At 40.4% G+C, this 20,648-nt stretch overlaps 1 protein-coding gene and 1 long non-coding RNA gene across 9 annotated transcripts in view; one reads left to right on the plus strand and one right to left on the minus strand.

Moving 5' to 3' along the window:
* Positions 1-20,648, minus strand: part of LOC119875988 (zinc finger protein 28 homolog) — a 45,411-nt gene that overhangs the window by 20,688 nt on the left and 4,075 nt on the right. For 6 of the 8 annotated variants that reach the window (XM_038527606.1, XM_038527603.1, XM_038527604.1 and 3 more), the window contains 4 exons: positions 20,252-20,329; positions 17,555-17,681; positions 14,481-14,576; positions 5,911-11,913 (listed from right to left, as the gene is read on the minus strand). In XM_038527606.1, coding sequence (XP_038383534.1) covers positions 9,899-11,913; positions 14,481-14,576; positions 17,555-17,681; positions 20,252-20,284 — 2,271 coding nt within the window. In that variant the 5' untranslated portion in view covers positions 20,285-20,329 and the 3' untranslated portion in view covers positions 5,911-9,898. Of the gene's footprint in view, positions 1-30; positions 328-5,910; positions 11,914-14,480; positions 14,577-17,554; positions 17,682-20,251; positions 20,330-20,648 lie in introns of those variants that run through there. The other 2 variants (XM_038527612.1, XM_038527602.1) reach the window with 2 other exon arrangements.
* Positions 451-5,908, plus strand: LOC111097314. The gene is made up of 2 exons (XR_005354433.1): positions 451-1,086; positions 5,724-5,908. It is a non-coding gene; the product is annotated as an uncharacterized LOC111097314 (long non-coding RNA).

A 20,648-nucleotide genomic window follows, 5' to 3' on the forward strand; every position in this document is an offset into this window, starting at 1 on the left:
GAGCCCCCCGACCCGGCCGGCCGCACGAACCCCGGCCGCCGACCGCCGCCGGAAGTGGCCGTAGGCGGCCACCGCAACGCTCTCTGGGAAACGTAGTCCCGGCCAGGGCGGAGGCAAAACTGAGCGAAGCGCAAGCCGCAATGCGTCGGCCCTCCCTGGGCCGACCCAGCGTCTGTCGTCTCCTCTCCGGGCCGGCCGCTTCTGGCTCTTCCTGAGCGCGGCCCCCGGTGGTTGTGGACACCCGACACAGGCCTGGCCGGAAGTAAAGGCCTCCCCGATGTTTCGACGACGCCCCACGGGCTTCTGGGAATCGGCGCTGGGTTCGGATTCGCGCAGGCGCGGTTCCCTGGGGAGCGGAGCTGGCGTGAGGGGCGGGGCTGGCGGTGAGGGGCGGAGCCGCGGGGCTGACGTGGTGGCTGCGGGAGGTGGAGGTGGCGCGGTCCTCAGACGCGCGCCCCGCAGGTGTCCCGGTGGACCGAGTGTGGGCGCAGGGCAGCGCTGGGCCTTGGCGGCATCTGCAGTGTGATTCTGCTGGGGCCATGTGAGCACAGCGTGCCTTCCCGTCCGACTCGCGGCGCGCCTTTGACCCCAGGTGGCGCCCGTGTCCTGGACACTCGGGCCCCCGGCCCCTACACCCACCCTCGCATGTGCCACTCCCCTCTGCTTGTGGCCTTCCCCCACACTGTCGTTGGGGCTCGTTCCCAACTGTCACTCGCAGTCACGAATGCCGGTCGCCTCGTGACCTTCTGAAATCTGCTGCAGTACCTTCATTGTTACCTGAATTAATTGATGTTTTTATTCATTCACGCGGTTGGGCCAGTCCTAACCCTGGAGCTGAGAGCCTCGTTCGGCTCAGTGCATAACCTCACTTAGCACTGGCATAATGCGGTTGTGACACTCAGCATCACACACCCAACAGGCGTCCTGTTACATTTATAGGGCATTTTGTAATGTCATTTAAGACAGGAAAGAGATGAGGGGTAGCCAGGGGCTGGGGGCAAGAGGAGGAGACTCAAAACAAAGGTCTTATATATCTTGATCGGAGCCGTTACACAGCTATGAATTTGTCAAAATTCTACACCTAAGGTGAGTACATTTTACTGCACTAGCTTTTAAAAACTCATTAAATTTTATACTTAATATCTGTGTGTAAATATTTTCTCATTAAAAATAAAGTTGGAAAAAAAAATAAAGTTGGAGTGGCTTAGATGGTTAAGTGTCTGCCTTCAGCTCACATCCTCATCTCCCGTTCTGGGATCCAGGCCCATGTTGGCTCCAGGCTCAGCGCAGAGCTTGCTTCTTCTTTTTTTTTTTTTATTGGAGTTCAGTTTGCCAACATTTAGCATAACACCCAGTGCTCATCCCGCCAAGCGCCCCCCTCAGTGCCCATCACCTAGTCACCCCAACCCCCCACCTACCTCCCTTTCTACTACCCCTTGTTCATTTCCCAGAGTTAGGGGTCTCTCATGTTTTGTCACCCTCACTGATATTTTCACTCATTTTCTCTCCTTTCCCTTTATTCCCTTTCACTAATTTTTATATTCTCCAAATGAATGAGACCATATAATGTTTGTCCTTTTCCGATTGACTTTTTTCACTCAGCATAATACCCTCCAGTTCCATCCAGTCGAAGCAAATGGTGGGTATTTGTCATTTCTAATGGCTAATATTCCATTGTATGCATATGCCACATCTTCTATATCCATTCTTCTTTCGATGGACACTGAGGGTCCTTCCACAGTTTTGCTATTGTGGACATTGCTGCTATAAACATTGGGGTGCAGGTGTTCCAGTCTTTCACTGCATCTGTATCTTTGGGGTAAATCACCAGCAGTGCAATTGCTGGGTCATAGGGCAGTTTTATTTTTAACTCTTTGAGGAACCTCCACACAGTTTTCCAGAGTAGCTGCACCAGGAGGAGCTTGCTCCTCCCTCTCCCTCTGCCTCTCCCCTGCTATCTTTGTCTCAAATGAATAAATAAAATTTTTTTTTTAAAAAGTCATAAAGCCCTCATTGACATAATAGAACTGAGTTTAAATCACTGTAACTGGGCAGCCCTGGTGGCTCAGCGATTTAGCACCACCTTCAGTCCAGGGCCTGATCCTGGAGACCCAGGATCGAGTCCCACGTCAGGCTCCCTGCATGGAGCCTGCTTCTCCCTCTGCCTGTGTCTCTGCCTCTCTCTCTGTGTGTGTCTATCATGAATAAATAAATAAAATCTTTAAAAAAAATAAATCACTTTAAAAGACTTTCTTTAAATTAATGAAATGACCCTGGGGAGGGAGCTCAATTATGAACCAGCAAATAGAAAACCATGGGTAGAGAATATAGCCTGTCCCTTTTCTTTCTGGAATTGGCCTTGGGGTTATAACTGGTGTGTACAACTTCTACTTTATATAATGCCATGCTTCTCTGAGGCTTGACCAACCTCTTTGTCAGGGATAACCAGACCCAAACCATCAATGGCCTGGGTGGTATTGCAAGTGTTTTCCATTTCCATTTACTATTGTGCATGATAGTTCAAGGAAGTGAACCATCGTAATCCTCCCAAGCCCCATTAGTCAGCGTCAGCTCTCTTTATTCTTGCCTGTCAGGATCAACCACTGGCTTATCTATCCCTCTAGTGGCATGAGACGTATGGAATGGACAGAGGTCATTACTGTACCCATTGTCATTCCTGATTGAAGATTTCCTCCCAGGATTAAAATTTTAGCACAACCATAATTCAGAATTGGGAAAGAGAAACTAACAATTTTGAACATAGGACATTATACTCAGACATGGCAATTAGTACAAGTAAATGCCCCAACCATAATGTCTTTCCAGTATTATAAATATATATTTTTCAATATATATTTTTTCAGATTTCCAGTATATAAAGAATCCCCACCCCCACCTTTTTAACTTTATAAAACCAAATGCTATATTTTCCCCTTCTTTAAAAAAAATCTGCTCTCCTAATGGCAGGAGCTTAAAATGGCCAGGTGGCGTGCAGCTTCTGATTTAATATCATTACCATTTGCCCTAATGGAAGAATTCCTCTGTTTGGTGCTAAAAACAAACCTCCGTATCACCAGAATCCAGAAGCATGAGATAAAGAACCAAAAGTTTTAGTGCGAGTCATTCAGCATACACCTACCCATTCCTTAGGATTTTTAATGCATTCCTGATAAAAGTGCCACTAAGTGAAAAGCTAAGAAAAGATTTCCAATACATTTAATATAAAAATGATGAAGCTTTTACAACCCAACCCTAAATACTCAATTTTTACAGATAGAAAAATAGATTAACTGCACAATGAACACAGGTCTATAAGAGTAAAAAAATATTGAGAGCAAAAATACAGTTCACACATAAAATGTAATGTAATGAAGATTCATTTACTTGCTAAAGTGGAAACAGAAGGGCAGCCCGGGTGGCTCAGTGGTTTAGCGCCGCCTTTAGCCCAGGGCCTGATCCTGGAGACCTGGGATTGAGTCCCACATCTGGCTCCCAGCATGGGGCCTGCTTCTCCCTCTGCCTGTGTCTATGCCTCTCTCTCTCTGTCTCTCATGAATAAATAAAATCTTAAAAAAAAAAAAAAAGTGGAAACAGAAGACTTGGTAGGTGGTGGTGCAAAGGAGTCATTTTTTTCAGGAAGAATATTCCTCTTTCTGTTCCTCCCCCCCCCCCCCCAGTGTTTCAACCTTTTGGGGGACTTAAGATTATCTCACTTGTTTCTGCTTCAGAGTAGTCATGTCACAGAAAAAAGCAAAATATAGGGACCCCTGGGTGGTCCAGTGGTTGAGCGTCTGCCTTCAGCTTGGGGCGTGATCCCAAGGTCCTGGGATCAAGTCTTGCATTGGGCTCCCCACAGGGGAGCCTATGTCTCTGCCTCTCTCTGTATATCTCTCATAAGCAAATTTTAAAAATCTTTTTTAAAAAAAGCAAAAAATAGTCTAAATGAAGTGATACAAAACATACCTCTTGCCAGTATGCATTAAAAAGCACAATATTTGTGATCATGTACATATGGCATGCAATTCAAATTTGTTCCACATGATAGCCTCTGACTAGAAACTGTTATGCTGCATAAACTGGTGAGTGTGCTTTGTCTGATAGCCTAATGTTGAAATACTATTCTTTATAGTATACTTAGTGTATCTGCTTCTCAGTGATGGGGGTGCAAGGAGTAGCAACTAACTCTTCAATATTCCTCCAACCACAGAGCACACAGGGACATCACTAAGGTGGCAGCTCCCAGTGTTGTCTTAGGATTTGATTCAGACTAGCATGAATGTTACCAAACCAAGTAGGAATAACTAGTTTTGAGTTTATTTACCAGGCTTTAGTCAGGAAACACATACACCATGGGGCTCAGTAGAGGGAATTTAATGCAGGGAACTAATGACAAAGCTGCTGGGAAAAGTGAGAGAAGAACAGGGAGGCCACTCAGATCAGTAATGGGAGAGCAGTTACCAACACTAGAGCTTGAAGGCCAAAGGGTAGAGGGGTTATTATCATAGCCATGAATCAGGGCCACCTGAAGAGCTAGACCAATCCACAGGGAATTCCCTAGCGGGAACTGGGACTGTAAGAAGAGGTGACTGGACGGAAGTAGAGGCAATGTAGCTATCATCATTGTGACCACCCGAAGCAGATTAAGTGAGAGAGAAATACCGATTTCTCCCCAACTCTCACCTTTCCATATATTGCTAGTGCCTCCAACTTAGTAAACTAGACAGAAAACCAGTGGCAAAGGACTCTAGGAAATGTCACCTGCAGAGCTTAAACACATGCAATAGAGTGTAGAACAGGGGATAAGGCAGAAAATGGATCTTACATAGAACAGGCAAACGACTGTCACAGGATTCCACAGGCCTACTCAAGAATTGCTCCATAGTCCTCCAGAATGACTGCAGTACATGTCCCTATAGCTCAGAATTCTTCCAAAAATGCTGGCTATTTCCTTTTCCTTAGTATGCACTTACCTTGGTAAATGGCTGCAATTCTTTTGCAAATCCTAAGAGTAAAGGTCATAGTGGTGTTATAGGAAGGCTTTCCTCAGGGGTACCAAGCCTCCTGTCCATAAACCCAGATCTGGGAACAGGATGACAGACAGTTTCTAGTGTGGGTGATAACTGGACTGAGTGAGGCTTTTAGACAACAGAAATGAAGTGCTAAATAGGCAAATAAAGTAAACTTTCAGTGGTTGACTACTGATTTGTAGACTTGCTAGTAATCACAGCCAGCAATCTGTCAGACCATCAGTGGTATGCTGGTAAAGTTTGACACGAGGCTCCCCAAGGGAAAGAGGTGTGTGTATACTATATGCAATAAATTTATTGTAATTTTACAGATGTGTAGCACACATTTAGAAATGATAGCAAAATGCAATACTCTTGGATTGTCAATTCTGTATAGCAATTGATTCTCTTAGAATGCTTTTCTGTTGACTTTAGCTAATGTAAGCTTAAAACTGACAAATGGGTAGAATTCTGACAATGTTGGCTGATATTTTTGTTTACTTTAAAGAGTAAGATCAAAGTGAAACAAGAGGAGGACATAGGTCAGCACTTCACTTGTTATGTCAATGATAGGACTATTATTATCTTTGCTAAATAATAGCTTTTGAATACTGGAAGAATATTTCCTCTACTGTTTGTGCAGTTCACAATGTACAGACATGACACATTTTTAAGTTTAACCTGAATTCCTAACATTTTCTCTGTCAACTTTTAAAGTCGACCAGCCTTGAATTGGAGTGTATGCTGTTAAATACTCCCATCATACTTGAGTTAAAGTTACCAGCATGTTGTCACTGAATGCAGAGTTGGAAAGACGCACAGCAGCAACTATTATGTGATATGTCTCTTCTACAAATTTTAGTCATATAAATAAAATATGGTAAATAAATGCTCAAAACTCAGATTCCAAACTATTGTCTGTTTTTAATATAACTTGCTGGTTATAGTATAAATTTAGACTATAAACATATATATACAATATGTTATACATTACCTAGTACAAACATGTATTTACATGTATATATGTCTACACACATATAAACACACATACACATTTAACTTTTAACAACCAGTTCACAAAAACTCCTAAAAATATAACAATTAGCTCTTGCGAGCCAGAATGAGTCTGCCCAAGTGTGCCACCAAATCAACTGCTCTGCTTCTGATGAGTTGCTGCTAGGGCTCAGCATTCCCTGGGCTGCTCCACTTGCTAGAGATCAGAAATCCCTTTCTAAAAGCAAACTCCCTTCCCAGCATGCCAGACATCATAAGGTTGGAGAGTAAAGTACTCTCTAAAGATAGTAATGCTTTCTTTTCTCGTGGCACAGGTTCAAGGAAAGGCATTTTGGCCCTGTCTCAGGGAGCCTAATGACAAGGTAAGAGAAACTCAGGCATGAGAAAACAAGGTTAGCATCCCAAATTTTTCAGTTCCTTCCTGCGTATCAGGCAAGGTCATTTCTGCAATTTAAATCATTTAGTTTCAGTTAGGACTTAAGAGATTTGTATTTAATCTACCCAGAAAACTATGAGAAGAGCATAAACTGCATAAATTACCACATCAAATATGTAATACCCTGTGTGTATACCGTAAATTCAGCCCAGTTCAAAATTTTGTTTAATATCTGAGGCCAAGCACCATTAAAACCCATTTTTCCAGTCATTTTCTAGACTTTGATATAAATGTTGATACTTTGGGGAGTCTCTCAACCTTTCCCTAATCTCTTTTATCTACCTCTAGGTCACTTTAGAATCAGATTTTTTTTCCCTTTCTTTTTTAAATCATGGAGCCACAGTAAGCTAAAAGGGAAATAGGCTAACCTTTAACCTTCATCCACAGCTATCTCAGGCAACAGATAATTAGTTGGTATGGTTTCTTAAGGTTTCTTACGGTCTTAAGAGTTTTAATCCCCAAATTCTTCCACAAATCATCATTCCAATAACCAGGATACCAACAGCCCCTTAATGTCAAACATTTTACTTACGAAATCTGCCACAATTGTGAATTCACTTCGCATTGTAGCTAATTCTTTGATAGCAATCATAGACAAAGAACTACAACTAAGAGTCTTTTAACTATGTTACAAAAATGGCTGGTGTCCTAGTCCATGCTTTAAGCAAAGATTTTAAAAAGTCATTATTGCTTTTGCTTTATAATCTCCAATTCCATGATGAACAAGCATCATACAAACCCCTCAGACGCATTTTTTGTCCTTTTAAGTGATCTAAAAATGATCTCAACCATAGCTGATTAACTGTTTTACTGCTGCTATCAAAGCATGCTATTTGCATGGCACAAAATATGAATAGGAGCCTTATAATCCTTTGCTCCATTTCATCCTATAATCAATCTTTAATAATAACGCACATTTTCTCAGGATGTTTTGCCTGAAATCCATTCAAGGATACCAACTTCTGTATTGATTAGGTTTCTTTGGTTGATAGCAAAAGACCTTAATCTAATTTTAAAACGAAAACAACATAACTAGTAGGCTACAACTTGGAAAGAACATGAAACAGGTCAGCTCTAGTGAGCAGAGCAGCAGGAACATAATATCTTTAAGTTGTGGCCAAAGAATGACTCATTTTCAACTTTCTCCTGTGTCCCAAGGAGTTTCTGATTGGATTAAAATGAACCAGGTGCAACTGGCAACACAAAACCTCACCTAATGACATCAGGGAAAAAATTATGTGTGTTTCTGTGTGCATGGGTTTAATTTGTATCATAGACAAAAACAAATAACTGATGTGTATGTATTTTCATAAGTTTAACTTTATAAATATTTGATATAACCATGCAATCATAATTATGAAAATTACACCCTCAATTAGTAAATTATGTCTTTCTGTGAGTAGAAAAATCTACCTCAGTCTTTTTAGTGACTGAGTAATCTACTGAATTTTCTGTAATTTAACTAGTTTACTAGTGCTAGACATTTAAGCTGCTCCAAATTTCTTGCAATTCTATAATAAATGTGCTTATACATCTATATTTCTGTACTTGTACTTTGCAAGAAGATAAATTCCTAGATTTAAAATCTCAGCAAAGTGATTAGTTACATTTAAAATGTTGACAGGTAATACATTAGCTTCTAAAATGGCTTTTAACTAATTTATCCTCCCAACGTATAAAAATAGATTTCTCACATCTGCAACAGTACTGGATATTATCCATAAAGTTTGTGCTGGGTTATAATGGTGGCAAAGGCTTTTTGAAATTTTAATTTATCTGATCATTATTAAAGTTAGGAACTTCCTCTATTTTATTTGACGATTTCATGTTCTGCAACTGTGAGTAGCTTGGTGGTGGTGTGCTTTGTCAGACTATATCTTATCCTTGCTGTTTTTCAACAGCATTTTTTATAAGGGCTATATCCTTCACAATACATATACATTTAAAATATCTCATAGCCTGTCATGTGCCTTTTAACTTTGCATAGCCTTATACCATGGAAAAGATCTAAATCTTTTACATGCCCCTTCCTGTCACTCTCTCTTCATGGCTTCTGGACTCTGTGTCCAGCTTACCAAGTCTTCTTGAACTCAAAGAGAAATATTCTATATCCTCTTCTAAAATTTTGTGTTTCCTATTACATCTTTAATCCATATTCAGGGAACTTCTCCTTAAGGAGTAAATGTGGCTCTGATTTTACTTCCAGTTGGTTAACTGTTGAACACCATTTAAATAATCCATCTCCCCCACTGATAATCAAAAATACCACTTTTGTGGGGTGCCTAGCTGGCTCAGTCAGAGGAGCATGTGACTCTTGATCTCAGGATTGTAAATTCAAGCCCCACATTGGGTATAGAGATTACTTAAAACTAAGTAAGTAGAAACTTAAAAAATTACTATTTTTACAATAAGTTGAATTCATGGGTATATGATCTTTTCCAAAAATTTCCTATGATGCTTGCCTATTTACCTCTCTACAGGATCTTCAGAACAAAAGTGTCGATGTAAACATATCCTACAGTTATCATGACTGAAACTGAATGAATGTAGACATCTTTATAGCATTGAAACTTCCATCTAGATCTAGAAACAGATACGGATCTCCATTTATTCAGAACTTCCGTTTTCCTTCAGTACAGATTATAATTTCCTTTCTATATAGAACCATAAGTAAATTAATCTATCATTTCATTTGGGAGGGGTTGATAACAGAACTGAATTAGCCTCATGAAAAAAATATCCAAATACTTCAAATTATTACATTTTAAGTATTTTTTCTATACTCTACAACACTTTAATTAGTAGTTCCTTGAAAGTTTAGATTAAGTCTGTGAGCCTGGGTGTTTTAAAATAGGGCTAAACTATTCAAGTTCTCTATTGTTTCAGTTTTAAATACTAAGGAATTTTCAGTTTTTTTTGCCTTTATTAACTATAGTCTTATCTTCTTCCCAATAAATTCTAATTCTATTGTTTCAGTCGTATCCAGAGCTTTAGATACTTCCTAAAACATATTCTATGTACCAGGTCACACTGAATTTCTGACCAACAAGGGAACACAGCCTTGGAGTCATGAGAGAGCCACTGTTATTCTAGTAGCAAACTTTAAAAAATACTACATGTTAATCCTCATTATCCACCTTAAGATGTTTCAGTTACAAAATTATTATAATCTCCCAGTACTGATATACTGCTTTCCAGAATTCACTCTTCAAAAGTAATTTTGAAGCAGGCTCTGAATGATACTGCCTTAACATTTACCAAGCACTTAGTCTGGGTCAGGCACCATGCTAAGCACTTCATGCGCATCAGATAGTTTAAATTTTCATAATCAAGGTTTTAAGAGGCGAGTAGTTTGATTACATTTACGTGTTTAAAAAGACCACCATGACAGTAGTGTGAAGAATGAACTTGAAGGGAATGAAACAGGATGTAAGACAAGTTTTTATATTGGAACAGTACAGGTGAAATGACTGTGTTTTGGAGTAGGACAATGAGGATTAAAAGTGGATGAATTCCAATATATCCTAGCAGATATATTCATGGGGCTTGGTGACATATGAGGTGAGGAAGAGCTGGATGCCTGAGATGACTCTACGGCATGAACTTTCTGATGATGAGTAAGGTGTACACTTTGTCTAAAGACTTTTCCACATTCCTTACATTCATAAGATCTCTCTCCAGTATGAATTCTTCTATGCAGATTAAGGTGTCCAATTTGACTAAAGGTTTTCCCACATTCATGACATTCATATGGTTTTTCTCCAGAATGAATTCTCTGATGAACAGTAAGGGATTGACGATGGCTAAAGGCTTTACCACATACACTACATTCATAAGGTTTCTCCCCAGTATGACATCTTTGATGACAAATAAGGGATGATTTTGTTCTAAATGCCTTCTCACATTCAACACATTCATAGGGCCTTTGGCCGGTATGGAGTCTCCGATGCTGAGAACGGGATGAGCTATCACTAAAAGCCTTTCCACATTCACTACATTTATAGGGTTTTTCTCCAGTATGAACTCTCTGATGTTGAATAAGGCGAGTAGTCTGGCTGAAGGCTTTACCACATTCATTACACTCATAAGGTTTCTCTCCTGTATGAATTTTATGATGTTGGGCAAGGTGTGCCCTCTGGTTGAAAGCTTTACCACATTCATTACATTCATAAGGTTTCTCTCCAGTATGAATTCTCTGATGAGTAGCCAGCTGTGAACTGATGCTAAAAGCTTTTCCACATTCTTTACATTCATAGGGTTTTTCACCAGTATGAATTCTCAAGTGACTAGCAAGGTGTATACTCTGTCTAAAAGCTTTCCCACATTCCTTGCATTCATAAGGTTTCTCTCCAGAATGCACTCTTTGATGTTGTGTGAGTGATGCATGATGGCTGAAGGCTTTCCCACAGACAACACATTCATATGGTTTCTCTCCTGTGTGAATCCTCTGATGGACAGTAAGGGAGGAGCCATAACTGAAGGTTTTTCCACACACTTGACATTTATATGGTTTTTCTCCAGTATGAATTCTCCTATGCTGAATAAGGCCTATGTGATCACTGAAAGCTTTCCCACAATCAATGCAATCAAAAGGTTTCTCCCCAGTGTGATAATACCTCCAGTGACGAATAAGGGATGTGTTCTGCCTGAAGGCTTTCTCACATTCAATACATTCATAGGGTCTTTTGCCAGTGTGACATCTCTGATGTCGGGCAAAGGATGAACCATCACTGAAGGCTTTCCCACATTCCTTACATTCATAGGGCTTCTCCCCCGTATGAATTCTCTGGTGCTGAGCAAGATGTGCAGGTTGGCTGAAGGCTTTTCTACATTCCATACATTTATACGGTTTTTCTCCAGTATGAATTCTTTGATGTTGAATAAGGTGTACGTTTTGGCTGAAGGCTTTCTTACATTCTTTACATTCAAAGAGTTTTTCTCCAGTATGTATCCTGTGATGTTGAACAAGGTGTTGACTCTGGTTAAAAGCTTTCCCACATTCTTTACATTCATATGGTTTTTCACCAGTATGAATTCTCTGATGAACAGTAAGGGAGGAGCTGTGGGTAAAAGTTTTCTCACATTCATTACATTTAAAAAGTTTCTTTCCTGAATAGACTCTCTTGTGTTTTACTACCACAGAATTTTGGGAAAAGCTTTTTTTATCTAACTTATGATTATAAACATTTTCTTCTACGTTGTCTAGATAGACAAATTTCCCAGATTTGTTGTATTTGCGATCTAATTCCTTAGTAAGGGTCTTGTTATGAGTGATTACTTCTTGCCTGATAAACGTCTCTTGACTTACCAACTGCCTGTCAAAAATATCTTCACATTTCCAATTTTTTCTGAAACTAGAACACTCAAGTCCATAGCGTGTAATTCTCTCCATTAACACATCATCATACATAAAGTGCTTCAGAGGTAATTCTTGTGTCTCATATGTAGATCCCAAATCTGAAAAATATCAAAAAAGCAAATGCTTCCTTTATCATGGGATATAACAAAAGAAATATTTAATGTGGACAAAAATAGTGAATCCACAAAATCTATTATGTAACGGCACATCAACTGAAAACTATGCAAGTGGATTTCAGAGCTCAGGGAAACATGGAAAAACTGATTAAGAGAATTAAATGTAGGATAATGAGGTCTCAGAAAAGTAGGCTGCAATAATAATATTTTATTTTTTACTGTATTAACATAGCAGACTATAAATTAAACATCCCTCTGTTCTTTTTTTTCCTAAGAGTTTATTTATTTGACAGCACAAGCAGGGGGAGTGGCAGAGGGAGAGGAATAAGCAGGCTCCCTGCTGAACAGGGAGCCCAACACATGACCTGAGCTGAAGGTAGATCCTTAACTGAAGCAGACGAGCCATTCAGGTGCCCCATTCTTCTATTCTTTCTCATTTCTAGTTGACTTACACATATGGGTAGGTTAATGTTGCTCAAATATCAGTATCATCACATAATTTCTGCTGATCAAAAATCTCCACAGATTCCCAGCAACCATAAACACCTTAAGCTTCATGACTTCCCTTGGGGTTTAGGTAAACTCCTAGACTAATCTTTTCATAACTAGAAAATAGTGTTTGTATGTATCATTGCTATATGTTTCAATACAGTGAACTCTTCATTTCTCAGAGATCCTTGAACTTCAGGCTGCATGGTAAGGCATTTTTCCATTCACCTTCTCATTTTCACCAGCTTACTAAGAGCGTCACTTCCCAGGCCACATCTTTTTTTTTAATATTTATTTATTTATTTATTTATTTATTTATTTATTTATTTATTCATGAGAGACAGAGAGAGAGAGGCAAGACACAGGCAAAGGGAGAAGCATGCTCCCTGCAGGGAGCCTGATGCAGGACTCAATCCCAGGACCCTGGGATCAGGACCTGAGCCACCCAGGCACCCTTCCCAGGCCACATCTTTATTTTTTAAAAAGATTTTATTTATTTATTCATGCGAGACACACACAGAGAGAGAGGCACAGACACAGGCAGAGGGAGAAAAGCAGGCTCCACACAGGGAGCCCAACATGGGACTCAATCCCGGGACTCCAGGATCACACCCTAGGCCAAAGGCGGTGCCAAACTGCTGAGCCACCCAGGCTGCCCCCCCAGACCACATCTTAATGGAGTTTTGCCATAAGTCTTTTTGAATAAACTACTTTCATAATGGTATGTAGGTGGGTATTACTATTATTAAGTTCTTTTTATGGCCACTTAAAATACCTTTCTTGCCTTGTGAGCTAGAATATAAGCTTCAGGGAAGAAATAAAAAAATGCTTTAAACACTGCTACTAAGTCACTTAACGTAGATCACAGAAACTCAGGCATATATAAATTCTCAATAAATATATAATGAAGAAATTTGTTTGTTTTTATTTAAAGATTTTTATTTATTTATTCATAGAGACACACAGAGAGAGAGGCAGAGACACAGGCAGAGGGAGAAGCAGGCCCCATGCAGAGAGCCTGATGTGAGACTCGATCCAGGGTCTCCAGGATCACGTCCTGGGCTGCAGGCGGCGCTAAACGGCTGCACCACTGGGGCTGCCCATAATGAAGAAATTTGTATTGAAGACATGATACTAAGAGAAAACTTCAGGGAAAAAGTTGCTATCGAGAAACGCAAAAGAGAAAGTGCTTTCTTTTCCTATCTTATCCATAACAAATTACTGACTAATCCAATGCTCCCTAAAGCAGTTTTCTACTATGTGTCAAGCATTATGGACATTAACATAATAAAAGGCCAACTGTTCTTGAGGAACATAGAAATGAAAACATGAAATATCAAGTGTGAGCCCATGTGGTAAAAAGTAAAGCTCGTATAAAAGTTCAGATATAGAAGAGATCAAATGTACTAAAGCAGTTAAGAAGGACTTTGAGATGTTAACAAGCTTCCTACCCCTTCCTACTTGTTTCTTTCCTTCCTAACACTCAGCCTTCAGTAATTCTAGAATTGAGGACACAAAAGTTCAATGAATCAATCACCTATGGTTTATATTAAATAGACAACTGAGAGGAGAAATACTGGACAGAAAAACAGAAAGCTGGATACATCATGGATTCCTCCCATGAAGGTAGTCTTCAATACCACAACCTCCCAGAAAGGCTCAACCACTGAGCCACCGAGGTGCCTCACAAATAAAGATTTAAAGCAGTAGGACAGGTTATGATTTTCAAGCACCTATTTTAGGAGTTAAGATTTAAGAAACAGAGAAGCTTATATAAGTCTATATGGCAAAAGGAAAGAGAAGATGGGAGAGACCAGATAAAGATTTTTACAAATTGAGTTAGCTATTAGAGAGAAGACATTTGGGGAGCTATGGTACATAGTAAAGTTTCGGTTTTCTCCTCAGGATTCAAAGGCGTGAGAAGAGTTTCCAAATACAATAAGAAGGGAGAATGTATCATCTTCGAAAATAGTTGAGCCAAAAAAAAAAAAAAAAAAAAAAAGAAAATAGTTGAGCCATTATCTAGAAAGGATTCCCCTATCTGGTTCTCCCATACTCACCTGGGAATTGGCTTCTTGTCATCTCAGTCTTCATCTCCCAAGGTTCTTTCCCTTGCTCCAATAAAGAGATCACATATGGCTTGGAGATGCAAAGACCTGCATACAAAAAAAAAAAAAAAAAAGACAGAAAATTGGCCATGTTTTGGGTATTTCAGAACTATAAGCCAGTTCCTTAATACCAATGGAATGACATAACATGAATGATTAGATCAAAGGGTAAAATACATTCTATTTTTTTTTAAAGATTGTATTTATTTATTCATGAGAGACACACAAAGAGACACACAGGATCATGCCCTGAGCCGAAGGCAGAGATGCTCAACCGCTGAGCCACCCAGGCATTTACCAAGGGGTAAAATACATGTTAGACACAGATTACATAAAGCTTTTGGCATAGTCTAGTGGGACTGCCAACAGTCAACTCTATAAGTTAAATGATTTTCTAAGAGGCTAGGGGCAGAAATTCTGCCCAGTATTTTCACAGGATCATTAGGCAGCCAGTAAGTGATGTATTGTAAAGAACCCCTAGGGATCCCTGGGTGGCGCAGCGGTTTGGCGCCTGCCTTTGGCCCGGGGCGCGATCCTGGAGACCCGGGATCGAGTCCCACGTCGGGCTTCCGGTGCATGGAGCCTGCTTCTTCCTCTGCCTGTGTCTCTGCCTCTCTGTCTCTCTCTGTGACTATCATGAATAAATAAATAAAATCTTTAAAAAAAAAAAAAAGAACCCCTAGAGACAGAGTTTGGAGTCTGAGTCAAGTTAACTGCCTGCTTTTAAGGGATCCCTGGGTGGCGCAGCGGTTTAGCGCCTGCCTTTGGCCCAGGGCGCGATCCTGGAGACCCGGGATCGAATCCCACGTCAGGCTCCCGGTGCATGGAGCCTGCTTCTCCCTCTGCCTGTGTCTCTGCCTCTCTCTCTCTCTCTCTGTGACTATCATAAATAAATAAAAATTTTAAAAAAACAAAACAAAACAAAACAAAACTCTTCAGGGGCATATAATAGAATCTACAGCCTCTACAATGTATTATTTACAATGTCTGAGATAAACAATAGCCAAACTGTGGAAGGAGTCGGTGTCCATCGAAAGATGAATGGATAAAGAAGATGTGGTTTATGTATACAATGGAATATTAATCAGCCATTAGAAACGACAAATACCCACCATTTGCTTCAACGTGGATGGAACTGGAGGGTATTATGCTGAGTGAAGTAAGTCAATCGGAGAAGGACAAACATTATATGTTCTCATTCATTTGGGGAATATAAATAATAGTGAAAGGGAATATAAGGGCAGGGAGAAGAAATGTGTGGGAAATATCAGAAAGGGAGACAGAACATAAAGACTCCTAACTGGGAAACGAACTAGGGGTGGTGGAAGGGGAGGAGGGCGGGGGGTGGGGGTGAATGGGTGACGGGCACTGAGGGGGGCACTTGACGGGATGAGCACTGGGTGTTATTCTGTATGTTGGTAAATTGAACACCAATAAAAAATAAATTTATTAAAATTAAAAAAAAAACAATGTCTGAGATAAAATCCAAAATTATTACAACTAAGTAGAAAGAGGAAAAAGTGAATCACATTTAGGAAAATAAGCAATTGGGATCCCTGGGTGGCGCAGCGGTTTAGCGCCTGCCTTTGGCCCAGGGCACGATCCTGGAGACCCGGGATCGAATCCCATGTCGGGCTTCCGGTGCATGGAGCCTACTTCTCCCTCTGCCTATGTTTCTGCCTCTCTCTCTCTCTATCTGTGACTATCATAAAAAATTTTTAAAAAGGGGATCCCTGAGTGGTGCGGCGGTTTGGCACCTGCCTTTGGCCCAGGGCGCGATCCTGGAGACCCGGGATCGAGTCCCACGTCGGGTTCCCGGTGCATGGAGCCTGCTTCTCCCTCTGCCTGTGTCTCTGCCTCTCTCTCTCTCTCTCTGTGACTATCATAAATAAAAAACAACAACAACAACAACAAAACAAACAAAAATAAAAAAAAAAGAATTTCTCAGCAGAAAAATAGAAATTATAAAAGAGAACTAAGTGGAAAGTTTAGAATTGAAAAATCTAGTATCTGAAATTTAAAAATTCACTACTTTGGGGTCACCTCAGTGGTGCAGTCAGTTAAGCATCTAATTCTTGGTTTCAGCTCAGGTCCTGACCTCAGTGTTGTGTATCAAGCCCTGTTTTGGGCTCTGTGCTCAGTGCAGTCTGCTTGACATTCTCTCTGCCTCTCCCCTACCATTTGTGTTCGCACTCTCTCTCTTTCAAATAAATCTTTTAAAAAATTTACATTGGCTTAACAAGACATTGAAGACACAAAAAGAATAAGTAAGGGACACCTGGGTGGCTCAGCAGTTGAGCGTCTGCCTTTGGCTTAGGGCGTGATCCCAGGGCACAGGGTCCAGTCCCTCACTGGGCTTCCTGCATGGAGCCTGCTTCTCCCACTGCCTGTGTCTCTGCCATTCTCTCTGTCTCACATGAATAAATAAAATCTTTATAAAAAAAAAAGAGTAAGTAAATTTGAAGTTAAGTCAATAGAAACTATCTAATCTGACGTTCAAAGAAAAAAGATTTTAAATAATGAACAGATCCTCAGTTACCTAGGGCATAATATCAAAGGTTCTAACATACTTGTAATTGAAATAGTAGGAGGGACAACAGAAAAAATTATTTGAAAAAATAAAAGTAAAAATTACTCAAATTTGATGAAAGGCATACATTTAGTTACAAGATCAGTGAACCACAAGCAGAATAAAAGGGTTCTCTTAATAGCCAGTGAGGTGGCCCAGTGCCGAGAAGGGTCCAAGTAAGTTTCCTAAGAATATCTGAAGCCATTTTTATAGTTTGTGTCTCACCAGTTCAAGGACCTGAGCTGAAGACAGACGCCCATGATCTCTGGCCCTGGGATCAAGCCCTGTGTCAGGCACCCAGCTCAGCAGGGAGTCTGCTTCTCCCTCTCTCTCTGCCCCTCCACCTCACTCGTGCTCTGTCACTCTCACTCAAATAAATAAATCTTTTTTAAAAATGTTTTAATAATAAGAGTCCCTAACATAATTCTAAATTATGCAGAGAGGAAAATATTCTTACCCAGTGATACCAGGTTCTGATAGTTCTCCAACATCATATTCTTGTACAAATTCCTCTGAACAGGGTTCAACCATTCCCATTCATCCTGGGAAAAGTCTATTGCCACATCTTTGAATGTCACCAAGTCCTAAAATAACATAAATACACTTTTGATCAACCAATGCCCATTTTCATGCATAACTCCCAAGTTGAACCTTTAAATTGTTTCTTCTTTATGTAAGAAATAGCCCTTGGAAGAGAAAAAAAATTAAACCATTATAATATGAAGTTCCAACCTAAAATAATGGTTCTTGAAGTGTTAAATTGCACTGTATGCAAGGCTGCTAACCCATTTCTCAGCATGTGGAAATATGACGGACAGGTGGCCACAGGGCAGTAAATACTAGTCTCAAGGAATAACTTCTACCTGTGATTGAACCTTTAAAAACAAAAAAGATGGGACATCTGGGTGGCTCAATGGTTGAACGTCTGCCTTTGGCTCAGGGTATGATCCCAGGGTCCTGGGATTGAGTCCCACATTGGGCTCCCTGCAGGGAGCTTGCTTCTCCCTCTGCCTATGTCTCTGCATCTCTCTGTGTCATTCATGAATAAATTAAAAAAAAAAAAACTTTTACAAAAACAAAAAAGATTATCTAAGTTGATATTTTGCAAATGGTCCTCTAGGAGATCCCAGTGTTTCAGAAGGGAAGGGGCACTGAACTAATAGGGCTGATTTTATTTTTTCTTACACAATAAGAATAATGAGTATAATTAGAATGCAATTTTCTCATGCTATGCCATTAAGAACTAGCATGACAGGGATCCCTGGGTGGCGCAGTGGTTTGGAGCCTGCCTTTGGCCGGGGGCGCAGTCCTGGAGACCCGGGATCGAGTCCCACGTCAGGCTCCCGGTGCATGGAGCCTGCTTCTCCCTCTGCCTGTGTCTCTGCCTCTCTCTCTCTCTCTGACTATCATAAATAAATAAAGAAAAAAATATTTATAAAAAAAAGAACTAGCATGACATGGGGCACCTGGGTGGCTCAATGGTTGAGCATCTGCCTGTGGCTCAGGTCATGGTCCCAGGGTCCTGAGATTGAGTTCTGCATCAGATCCCTATAGGGAGCCTGTTTCTCCCTCTGCCTATGTCTCTGCCTCTCTCTCTGTGTCTCTCATGAATAAATAAATAAAATCTAAAAAAAAAAGATTCTCTCTCCATCTGCACCTCCCTGCCCATGTGCTCTCTAAAATTAAAAAATATAATTAAAAAAGAAAATAGAAATACAAATAAAACTGAATTTAATCCAGGGCTCCTGGGTAGCTCAGTCTGTTGAGCCTCCAATACTTGATTTCGGCTTAGGTAATGATCTGGAGGTCTTGGGATCGAGCCCATAGATGGACTCCATGCTCAGTGCAGTCTCTTGTCCCTCTCCCTCTGTTCCTCTCTTGGCTCCCTTGTGCTAATTAATTAAATAATTAATTAAATCTTTAAAAAAAAAAAAAAACTGAATGTTGTCCAGCAACAGAATCAAGTTAAGAAATCAGTTAAGAAAGAGATAAATTAAAAAAAAAAAAAAAAAAAAAAAAAGGAAAGAAAGAAAGAAAGATGAATTAGGGATGCCTGGGTGTCTCAGTGGTTAAGAGTTTGCCTTTGGCTCAGGGTGTGATCCTGGAGTCTTGGGATTGAGTCCCACATCAGGCTCCCTGCATGGAGCCTGCTTCTTCCTCTGCCTGTGTCTCTGCCTCTCTCTCTCTCTCTGTGTCTCTCATGAATAAATAAATAAAATCTTTAAAAAAAAAAAGAGAGAGATGAATTATTCAATAAATGTCACTGGGTCAAATGGAGAGACAAGTGGGTGAAATAAATGAACCCTTGCCTCACTTATCATAGGTAAACATTTAATGTAACAATTTAAATTTAATGTAATTTTGAACCTTACTCTCACAGGAAAAAAAAAAATCACAAAAATCAAATCTAAACTTAATCTACATACTTGGGATGGACAAGGGTTTTTTAAACAGAACCCCAAAACACAGAAGCTGTGAAGGGAAAAAACTAACTATATATGAACAGAATAACCCTGAAAGATGTATCTGTCTCCTAAGAACTGAAAAGCAAAGGACAGTTTTAGGTCTTAAATTTCATTCTATCTATCTATCTCACCTATTTAAATTTTTTTAATTTGTAAAAGTTGGGATGGCTGGGTGGCTCAGTGGTTGAGGTCTGCCTGTGGCTCAGATTGTGATCCCAGGGTCCTGGGATCAAGTTCCACATCGGGCTGCTGGCAGGGAGCCTGCTTCTCTCTCTGCCTATGTTTCTGCCTTTCTCCTCTGTGCCTCTCATGAATAAATAAGTAAAATCTTAAAAAAAAAAAGAAAAAAAAGAAGTGGGAGGAGGAGGCTCAGAGGAGGCTCTATGCCTCATCATTTTTTTAAAAAAAGATTTTATTTATTCATTCATGAGAGACACAGAGAGAAGGAGAGGCAGAGACACAGGCAGAGGGAGAAGTAGGCTCCAGGAAGGGAGCCCGACATCTATGCCTCATCATATTCAGTTTTACTTACCCATTAGGCAGTTTGAGTTAGATAGTGTGCTCTGGGAAAAGTGGGAACCAGGCCAGTTCAAGACGACTGTTACTTGAGGAATTTTCAAAAGAAAAAAGGCTTTACTAAGTCCTAAAGACTAAGACTGCCTTTCACGGATGAGAAAGGAATAACTGACCTGGGATATGGCTTTTACTAGTTCAACAGTCATTTCCACCTTCCCTTCCTGGCTTCTCTCTTGGAGAACAGCAGTGTCCTAGAGGACAGAGTGGAGGGAGAGAAAGGGGTGTGAGAAGATGATGCCTGCTCTCTACTCCCAGAATCATCAGCCTAAAAATCTGTCTTCCCCTTCTTCCTCCCAGCTTTCCTTGATGCCACTGCCCAAATAACTGGAAGATTCTAGGTCACTGATGGCTGCTGAGGACTGTAACTTAGAATTCTATTTCTCTTACGTTTGAGTTCCTAAATCTTTCTCCTAAAAGTTGCCTCCCCCTTCTTTGGTCTTATTTGTACAAGTAAAGGTGGGTCTTTCCCTTCCTGCATCTCTGCTTCATGCTTTGACACAGTCTACAATT

Source organism: Canis lupus, chromosome 1 (assembly GCF_011100685.1).
Source record: "Canis lupus familiaris isolate Mischka breed German Shepherd chromosome 1, alternate assembly UU_Cfam_GSD_1.0, whole genome shotgun sequence".
Lineage (NCBI taxonomy): Eukaryota > Metazoa > Chordata > Mammalia > Carnivora > Canidae > Canis > Canis lupus.